The sequence below is a fragment of the Populus nigra genome, chromosome 2 (assembly GCF_951802175.1).
Source record: "Populus nigra chromosome 2, ddPopNigr1.1, whole genome shotgun sequence".
In the NCBI taxonomy this organism is placed as follows: Eukaryota; Viridiplantae; Streptophyta; class Magnoliopsida; order Malpighiales; family Salicaceae; genus Populus; species Populus nigra.
In genome coordinates, this window is record NC_084853.1 from 34,577,636 (window position 1) to 34,588,264 (window position 10,629).

The 10,629-nt window shown below is 37.5% G+C and overlaps 1 protein-coding gene across 1 annotated transcript; it reads right to left on the bottom strand.

Annotated features, from left to right (window-relative positions):
• Positions 1 to 215: 215 nt before the first annotated feature.
• LOC133682939 (uncharacterized) lies at positions 216 to 9,551 on the bottom strand. The gene is made up of 4 exons (XM_062106467.1): positions 9,359 to 9,551; positions 4,479 to 4,669; positions 617 to 856; positions 216 to 467 (listed from the first exon to the last, which is right to left on the bottom strand). Exons 1-4 carry the CDS (start codon positions 9,549 to 9,551, stop codon positions 231 to 233), a joined length of 861 nt encoding a protein of 286 aa, XP_061962451.1. The 3' UTR covers positions 216 to 230.
• Between the last annotated feature and the right edge of the window lie 1,078 nt (positions 9,552 to 10,629).

The following is a 10,629-nucleotide window of genomic DNA, read 5'->3' on the forward strand; positions in this document are numbered from 1 at the left end:
AGTTGAAGTCTTTAGTTAGAAATTTCAGCTACACAGGCTCAGATCTTTTTAGAAATCCAGAATGTATTATGAACTGGACTAATTAATTAGGTCCCTCGTCGCTTTGCTCTTCTCTTCTCTTTTATATTCCCATTGTATTTATGTTTCATTCAGTTCCGCCTACTTAATGGGGCTGTTTAATATATAATTCACTCGTTTACTATCAAAAAAAAAAGAAGCAAGTAAACATTTCAATTGCATGTTGAAGGCCTCGGTCTTGGCGGTATATAAAAAGAGTTACCAAGATCAATTGGGTTCCATCTATCAAATACAATACGCCCACCCCGGCCAATTCTTCCATGAAATCTATATGGTGGCATTGATGTATCGTTCTTCATTGACGAATCTGCTGGTGGTACAATGCCTGCAGCTGCCAACTTTTCTGGAACCAGAGGCTTTGTGAACAAAAGAACTGGCTCAAGAGGGTCCTGTGTTTATCCATAAAATAAAAGAATTTAACAGCATATTTCATATTCAAGAAAGGACAGATGGAAGCGCAATTTATCATCATCAAATCACCAACTTATTGATTAGTACAGAAAACTCAGGTGATTCACTAAAGAATCCATCCCTTTACCATTTTATTGAGCCATCCAAGTGGTGTATGCCGCCGTCTAAACTCTTGCTTCACGGTTACAGCTGGAGCTGCCAGCGGATTGGAGTCCGTCACAGGTGGATTTTGAAGTGCAGATCTGCTACGCGGACGGCTGTTTGCATGGTCATCTGAATCAACAAATTCATCTTCACTTGAAGCGAACTTGGAAGAGAGAGGGAATCTAGGAACAACCAAGCTGTCTTCAAGGAGCTCAGTTTCATGCTGCACCAATGAAATAAAGGATTAAAAACAAAACACAGAAATTACATGGCACAACATACATCCAAATAAACAAATTGATATGTTGAATAATAGATGATCCAATAAAAAGAAGGGAAAAAAGGAAACAAAGAACCAACCATAAGGTACATGACAATTGGTGTTATTTTTTTACTCATATGAAAAAAAGTCCAAATTCAGCTCATAGATTTGCTACCAAGTGCTTGAAAAATTTTAAAAATCAGTCATGTCATATTAAAAAGGTAGTTAACAGGCAAACTACTCAAGAAATTCTAAATAATCGATTGCATATTAAAGCTTCAATAAATATTGTTTGTTGGCTCGCATTTCAAGCATGTACTTTTAGAGGGCATGATAAAAAAACCGAGGTAATTTTCTTGAAATGATGGAACTTTTAGCATCATACAATGAACAAGTAGGTGCTCTTGTTTTGGGTAATGCTCCACAAAATGCTAAATACATCTCACATCAAATTCAAAAAGAAATTTTGCATGTCTTTACTAGAAATGTTCAGTCTTCAATTCGTTATGAGATTGGTGATGCAAGATTTTGTTTAATTATTAATGAAGCTCGAGATGAATCTAGAAGAAAGCAAATGGCCCTTATTATTAGGTTTATTGATAGAAGTGGATTTATACAATGAACAAGTAGTTGGATATAGTTCATGTCAAAGATACAACTACTTCAACTATTAAGAAAGAGATTTCCTTTGTTTTATCTCATCACACAATCTTGATGTTCAAAATATTAGGGGCCAAGGGTATGATGGTGCTAGTAATATACGTGGAAAGTGAAATAGTTTGCAAGCTTTATTCATTAATGATTGCCTTTATGCATATTATATACATTGCTTAGCTCATCAATTACAATTGGTTCTTATTGCTCCAACTAGAGAAATATATGATGTTCACACTTTCTTTCAGAATTTGATTTTTATTATTAACATTGTTAGTGCTTATTGTCAGCGTAATGATGAATTATAGGTTTTTCAAGCAGCTACAATTGAACATTTAGTTGATATTAGTGAGATTGAAACGAATAAATGAGTTAATCAAGTAGGTGGTATACAATGACCTGAAGATAGCAGATGCAGTTCACACTTTAAATTAATTTGCAATTTGATAAAAATATATAGGACAACTTGCTTGGTTCTTAAAAACATTGTTTTAGATAGATCTACTTATTCTCAATGTGGTGATGCGACTTTTTCATTTAAGTTACTAATGTCATTTAATTTTGCATTCATCTTACATATAATGAAGAATGTTATGGGAATTACTAATGTGCTTTGCCAAGCCCTGCAATAAAAATCTCAAGACATTTTAAGTGTTATGCATTTGGTGACTACCACAAAGACATTAATTTAGAAGTTAAAAGATGATGGTTGGGAAACTCTTTTAGAAGAAGTGACATCATTTTGTAAACATCAAGACATTGAAGTTCCTGATATGGATACTTGTTTTTCTAATGTGGACGATCTCGTCATAAAAAAAATCAGAAACAGTTGAGCATCACTACCAATTTGATATATTTACATCTATCATTGATCGACAATTGCAAGAGCTAAATAATAGATTCAATGAGCAGGCGATCGAGCTTCTTAAGTTGAGCATAGCTTTAGATCCTAGAAATGACTATAAATTATTCAATGTTGAAGATATATGGTTACTTGTTGACAAGTTCTATCCTGAAGATTTTTTTGACCAAGAAAAATTTCATTTGAGACTTTAATTGCAGCATTATGAACTTGATGTACCCAATCATCCAAAGATAAGGAACATGTCATTGATTGCTGATTTATATCAAGGATTGGTTGAAACAGAGAAATCAACAATTTATCCACTAGTTGATAGGTTGATTTGACTTATTTTGACTTTTCTTGTTTCGACAGCAACTACTGAATGAGCTTTTCAGCTATGAAGATTGTTAAAACAAGACTTCGCAATCGGATGGAGAATGATTTTCTTGCAAATTATTTGATTGTCTATATAGAAAAAGAAATTGCTAAAAAATTCACAATTGATATGATAATCGATTATTTCTATTCTACGAAAGAACGACGAATATAATTAAAATAAATATGTAAGAATCATTCTTTATTATTTTTTATTTTATTTCAAAGTTTATCAAATATAAATAATGCTTCGCTTTAGCTAATGTTTTTTATATACTTTGTATGTTTATATTTAATAGGTATAAAGACCAACAACATTAAAGTGATGGATACATTAAGAAGATGAAATTAACTTCAGTACTTTGACTCAATTTAGTATTGCTCCAAACCTTTTACCTTATACAAAGGTCATTATATGTTTGTAGTAAGTTACTTAAATAAAACTAAATCATGCAGGTTTTTTTACAACTCATGTATAATAAATTAAAACAAATATTATAGCTCTTTCCCTGCCTATAATTACTGTTATATACTACCGCATACATACTGTCGCACCCTCGCGAGCGGAGCGCGGTGTCGCGGCGATCCTCGGTTGATTTCGGAGTCTTTTGTTTTGTTGTGAATAAGGGAGTCGCCACCTAGTATTATGGTCACTAGGAAACCTAACTGGTCTTTCAGAGATTCTAAGGCAAGGGACTGGTTGCGTAAAGGGAAGGTATTAGCACCCCTAGTACGCCCTACCTAAGGTAAGCTGCTTGGTGTTTGGTTTGTCTTATAATTGCTATGGTGTTGGTGTTTTCTAATCCCATCAGTTTTCTAGGTTTTGATTCAAACTAAAATTATTAGGATAGAAATCCAAGGAAGTTCCATGTGCTTTAAAAGCTCATTTTCCCCTTAGTTTTTCAAGAGTTTGCGACTCGTAAATCGCAAGGAGGAGGGACAAAAATTTGGAAATCTGGGGTGCTTTAAAAACCTATTTTTTTTGTCTTAGTGTTGTAAACCGTGGAGTAAAAAATTGAAATGTCCTCGATTATAATCAAGGCTTCTTTCAAGGATTTGTGCGGATTTATTACTCCCAATAATATTTTGGATATTCGTCCTTTAAGGATTTCTTTATCCAAACATTAGTGGTGAATAATAGATGAATTCCCCCCAAAATAAGATTTTTATATTTTTTTGAAATATTGGCCAATACCCTTTGGAGTTTTACAAACATGTTGTAAAATCCATAGATGCAAGAAAACAATTTTTTTGTTGTGTTTAAGAAATCCATGTGAAAACACATTTTCAAAACTTCCAATATTTTTTTGTTTATAAAAAATGTTCAAAATATGTTAGGGTATTGGCCGTATGCAACACACAAAAAAACATTTTTTGTATATATGTATATTTGTCACATTGCGTCGAAAACCGGGTATTCTAAATACGAGATTTTTATTTTTACAATACAAAAGAAAAACCAGACCTTAAAATAAATATGACAGAAAATCATAAATCTCCTTTTCTTTTGAAACGGTCTCAAAAACGTGGTATCAAAATGTGCTCTCTTTTTCATAGATTTCTATTTTTACAATACAAAAAAAAAAAAACACACAAAAAAAAAATACACATGCCTTGCCCGGTTACTGTTCAAGTGAATTAAATTTCACTTGAACAGTAACAAATGCAACTCAGAATGCATGCAAAAGCTGGGAATAAAAGACAGCTTACCTGGTCTGCTGGCGATGCCCTTTTTTCAGTCCTCCGTTGCCTGCGTTCGTCTGGCGTTCTCCTGTGTTGCTTGCCTCTTTCTCCTTTCTTCTCCCTGTTTTCTTCTCTTCTCTTTACCTTCTTCTCTGTTCTGCTTTCCTTTTCTTGAAAGCTGGCGCTGAGACGGACGAAGATGACAGGTGCTGAAGCTTCTGCGCTCAGCCAATGGTTGCTGCTTCTCGGGACAGCGAAACAGATAGGCCACGCCGGTTTTGGTCTCTGTTCGTTTTCTCTCCTTCTGCTGATGCTTTCTCTCGAGATGACGAAGATGATGGCGATGAAGGCGTGTTGTGCTGTTGGGGTTGTCGCCCTTGCCTCTCTGTTTTTTCCTTGCTTTCGACAGTATCCTTCTTATGGCTTTCTCTGCCCTGCCTCTCTCTCGTTTCTTCTTGTCTTTCTTTTCTCGTTTTTCTCTGTTCTCTCCTTTCTTGTTCTGTTTTTTTCTGCCTGTCTTTTTTCCCCCTCCTTTAGGTCAGTAGCCGAGGCTTTTATATAGCCTATACACGGCTTGATTTAGGAAACAAATATTACATTAACTCTAGGGTGTATTCTCGGGTGAGCAGAAATAGGAAACCATAATGTTTGGTTCTGATTTTGTGATCAGCAGTGATTTCTTTCCTAGTTAGAGGATGGTGTGGCTCTTTTCTTTCCTTCCATAGGGCTAGCTGCTCCCTTTGAAATGAGGCAACAAAAACATGGTCTTCAGCTCCAAAAATCAGGCGTGATAAGAAAGGAAAACAGCAGAGAAAAAAAAAGGAAAGAAATCAGATGGAGGGTGCGGCTGCAAAGTCCTATTTTCCTTATTCGGTGAGGTAAAAATCCTGTCATTTATGATGATCCAGCCTCCCTCTCCAGCTTTCAATGTCCTTCTTCACTTCAATCCCTCATTTTAACAATTTTCGATTCAGTCCTTGGTCCCAAAAAATCCTTCAAATCAGCCCCGCGAACTTGGGCTATATCCTTCCCGCGGCAGAATTTTCTGCCCTCACGTTAGATATTCAAATGGGAATATCTTGAGCTTCTGATATCGAAATCAAGTGATTCAAAAGCCCAAATTCATGTACGCGTCTAGGACTAAATCTTTGATGAAGAAGTCGAAGTGAGATAAAATCTTTTTACAGAACAGAAACTGGCAGTAATCTAGTTGGTCAAAAGGAATCTCCGGGTCTAACTCAAAAACTGACGAATGCCGAGAATCCTGATATGACTGAGAGTATGAACTAAGAACGAAAATCACAAAAACTAGGCCAAAAATAGAGTTTCTTTAGTGCAGACTCGGGTCAATATCCTTCTCGCGGCAGAATTCTCTGCCTTCACGTTAGATATTCAAACGGGAACATCTTAGGCCTCTGATATCGAAATCAAGTGATTCAAAAGCCCAAATTTATCTACACGTCTAGGACTACAATTTTGATGAAGGAGTCGAAGTGAGATAAAATCTTTTTACATAACAGAAACTGGTAGTAATCTAGTTGGTCAAAAAGGTTCTTGATCTGACAATACTGAGCATCCAAATCTGACTGAGAATCTGCTCTAAGAACAATGATCCCTAGGACCTAATAAAGGTGTACGTCAATTTTTCAACATGTAATGAGTTATAGAATATACCTAGGATGGTCAGATATCGGACGAAACTGGGTCAGAATCAGAGCCTAAGTTGGAACAAAAAATTACGACAGCAGCAGAACCATTTTTTAGTGCAAATTCTGAGGGATTTATTCAACCTTAAAGACCAGATAAAAAAAAAGAACGAATTTAGCATTATGAAGACTCCTGATCAACCTAAGAGAACCTGATGATTTTGGTAGTAAAGGGGAAGGATAAAAAGAGCAGAAAACAACTCAAACAAGGTTTCAAAACACAAAATATTTCTTTCTGTGCTTTTGTCAATCTTCTGGCGAATATGAGCTAAACTCCTATACTCTATTTAAAAAAAAGTATACACCGTCTCTAGCACGTGGTGTCCGAAAATGAGTAACAACAGATGCCCCCTCTTTACAATGCTTACGAAGCAAAAACTCCTCAATGTTTTGCATAGTAAGCTTGTAAAGAAATAAAAGGTCTTTTTGGCTTGCTAAGTGATCTACTCATCCAAAGACTTCACTTCTTTTCTTTTCCCTTTTTTTTTAGAAAATTGGTCTATTTTCATGGGCTACCTGCCCTTTTGATTGGGTTAACCTAAGATCCCATCTAGCGATCTCCTTTAACCAAAGTTAAACTCTGTGTGTGGTTGGGTTAACCTGAGATCCCATCTGGCGATCTCCTTTAACTAGAACAAATACAAAAATGTGTGTGTAGTTTTATTATGACGGGTGACCTACCCAAAATGAAAGATGGTCTCATTATAACGGGTGACCTACCCAAATGCAAGATGGTCTCATTGTGATGGGTGACCTACCCAAGGGAAGAATGGCCTCATTATAATGGGTGACCTACCCAGGTAAAAAAAAAATGGAGAATGGTCTCATTCTAATGGGTGACCTACCCAAAAAATGGTCTCATTGTGATGGGTGACCTACCCAGGTAGAAAAGAAGAAGAGTGGTCTCATTCTTATGGGTGACCTACCCAGGGGGAAGAATGGCCTCATTATAATGGGTGACCTACCCAGGTAAAAAAAAAAGATGGAGAATGGTCTCATTCTAATGGGTGACCTACCCAAAAAATGGTCTCATTATGATGGGTGACCTACCCAAATGGAAAAGGGGAAGAGTGGTCTCATTCTTATGGGTGACCTACCCAGGGGGAAGAATGGCCTCATTATAATGGGTGACCTACCCAGGTAAAAAAAAAGATGGAGAATGGTCTCATTCTAATGGGTGACCTACCCAGAAAAAATGGTCTCATTATGATGGGTGACCTACCCAAGTGGAAAAGGGGAAGAGTGGTCTCATTCTTATGGGTGACCTACCCAGGGGGAAGAATGGCCTCATTATAATGGGTGACCTACCCAGGTAAAAAAAAAAGATGGAGAATGCTCTCATTCTAATGGGTGACCTACCCAGAAAAAATGGTCTCATTATGATGGGTGACCTACCCAAGTGGAAAGGGGGAAGAGTGGTCTCATTCTTATGGGTGACCTACCCAGGGGGAAGAATGGCCTCATTATAATGGGTGACCTACCCAGGTAAAAAAATGGAGAATGGTCTCATTGTGATGGGTGACCTACCCAGAAAATGGTCTCATTATGATGGGTGACCTACCCAAGTGGAAAGGGGGAAGAGTGGTCTCATTCTTATGGGTGACCTACCCAGGGGGAAGAATGGCCTCATTATAATGGGTGACCTACCCAGGTAAAAGAAAAGATGGAGAATGGTCTCATTCTAATGGGTGACCTACCCAGAAAATGGTCTCATTATGATGGGTGACCTACCCAAGTGGAAAGGGGGAAGAGTGGTCTCATTCTTATGGGTGACCTACCCAGGGGGAAGAATGGCCTCATTATAATGGGTGACCTACCCAGGTAAAAGAAAAGATGGAGAATGGTCTCATTCTAATGGGTGACCTACCCAGAAAATGGTCTCATTATGATGGGTGACCTACCCAAGTGGAAAGGGGGAAGAGTGGTCTCATTCTTATGGGTGACCTACCCAGGGGGAAGAATGGCCTCATTATAATGGGTGACCTACCCAGGTAAAAAAAAGATGGAGAATGGTCTCATTCTAATGGGTGACCTACCCAGAAAAAATGATGGTCTCATTATGATGGGTGACCTACCCGTTTTGAATTTCAAAAGAAATTATCTTACCTCGAGGAATGAAGCAGTGCTGGTTCACAATTCATATTCTTTTCCGTAGTTCCGTTGACCTGAGATTCCGTATCTCAGCGAGTCCCAAAACTTGGAACTATTTGGCTTTCGTCACACCTTTCATGACAGGTTAGTGTTATGATAATATAGCATGCATGTTTTTGTTTACCTATTTTTGGAAACCTAGGTCCCCCTTTTCGTTGTAGCCTTCTTCGAGCTCCTGTTTCCATTTGTTTGCCCGACCTATCCTCTTGAACTGGAATATGCTCCATGCGCTATATGTCCTATCCTTCTTATGCTTGGTGAAGAGATCTCTAGTTCCTTGTGGGGCCCTTTCTTGCTCCATTAAATAGTCTTTTATTATACTTTTGCAGATGTTTTAATCGTCTTTTTCCATTTTTTAAGAAATTATTTTCAGAGGAAAACTCAAAGGATCTGGTTTTATTCATGAAAACTGAAACTTTTAATGCAATCATCATATTTTGTTTTAAGCAACTCTTATAAAAGGTGTTTCAACAATTCTATAATGATACCCCTTTGGGCTTTGGTTCACTAATAGACCCCTATGTGCGCTTTTTGCCCCCTAGTGTGGTGTACAAAACCTATCAGGTTTAAATTTGGTTTGGGATCCCTCCAATTTTGAGAATGGATGGAGTCATCTTCTTAGTCATGTGTCAAAACAGTTTTTTTTTAAGTAAAAGATTTTGAATGCTATGAGATCATGCGCTTTATGAAGAAAAGGTTATTTACAGAGAGAATTCATGGCCGAACTTTATTTTATGGATCCGGAAGCATAGTATTTCTTTATAGAGTCAGCATTCACATGTCTAACTAGATCTTCTCAATCCATTCTAGATAACAATAAAGCTCCTCCCGAGAACGCTTTCTTTACCATGTAAAGGCCCTTATTGTTTGGCGTCCATTTACTCTGATCTTCTCCTAGTAAAGGCTATATTTTCTTCAGTACAAAATCTCCTTCATGGAATCCTCGAGGTCGGACCTTCTTATCATATGATTTGGTCATCCGTGATGATGATAGATTGCAGCTATCCTCTTTTTACTGATCAGATTCAACTATTCATATCTAACTTTTACCCATCCCACCTCTTCTAAACTCAAAGTCTACCAATACTCTTAATGAGGGGGTTTCCACTTCTAAAGGCATCACCGCCTCCATTCCATATACCAAAGTGTATGGTGTGGCTCCTGTTGAAGTTCGGATTGCGGTGCGGTACGCATGAAGGGCAAATGGCAACATCTCATGCCAATCCTTGTAGGTGACTACCATATTCGAAATAATCTTCTTTGACATTTTCCTTAGCAGCTTCTACCGAACCATTCATCTTTGGCCTATAAAGCGAGGAATTGGAATGCTTGATTTTCCATTTAGCACAGAGTTCTATTATCATCTTGCTATTGAAGTTCTGGGCATTATTAGTTATAATATTTTCTAGTGGACCATATCGATAGATCAAATCTCTTTAAAAAAATTTTACCACCTTTTGCCTCCACGGCATCCAAATCTCAACAATGTTCCGTCAGATGATTTCTTATACAAAGTTTCCCCATCAAGATAGAAATCCATTACCAACCTCCTCAAAGTCTTCTTATTGATTTTGGATGCCCCCATATGATATTTCTGGTTTTGGATGAAATTCTTGATATCATAGTACCAAGGGTTTCCATCTATTTCTCTTTCAACTGAGCAACAATGAGCTGGGTTATTTCTGGTATCAATGTGTACCGGCCGCACCTTGTGCCCAAAGTCTATTCTAATCATAGAAGTTAGCGTGGCCAAAGCATCAGCAAAATGGTTTCCTTCCCTTCCTAGATAGGTGAACTTTATTTCCTCAAATTCTCTAGCCAATTTAGACAGGTATTATTGGTAAGGTCTTAACTTCTCGTCCTTGGTTTGCCATTTTCCTTTCACTTGGCAAATAACCAAAATCGAGTCTCCATACATATCTATCTTTCTGATATTCAGCTCCAATGCTACCTCTAAAACGAGAATGTAAGCTTCATACTCCCATGTTGTTATTGCACCCAAACTACGACTTAAATAAAACCGGATAATGTTTCTCATCAGGAGAGATTAGAACTGCCCCCACTTAGTTACCATAGCACCATCAAAGTACATAATCCACTAATCTGATTTCCCTTCCTCGAATGAAAACACATCTTCATCAGGAAAATCAAAGTTTAACAGCTCATAATATTTCATAGCATGGTCAGCTAGGTGATCGGCGATGACATTCATGGCTTTCCTTGTCATATATACTATGTCGTACTTAGCCAGTAGAACTTGCCATTTGGCTTGATAGATAAGGGTGGATTAAGTAGGTACTGCTTGATTTTCGCGAAAGCTT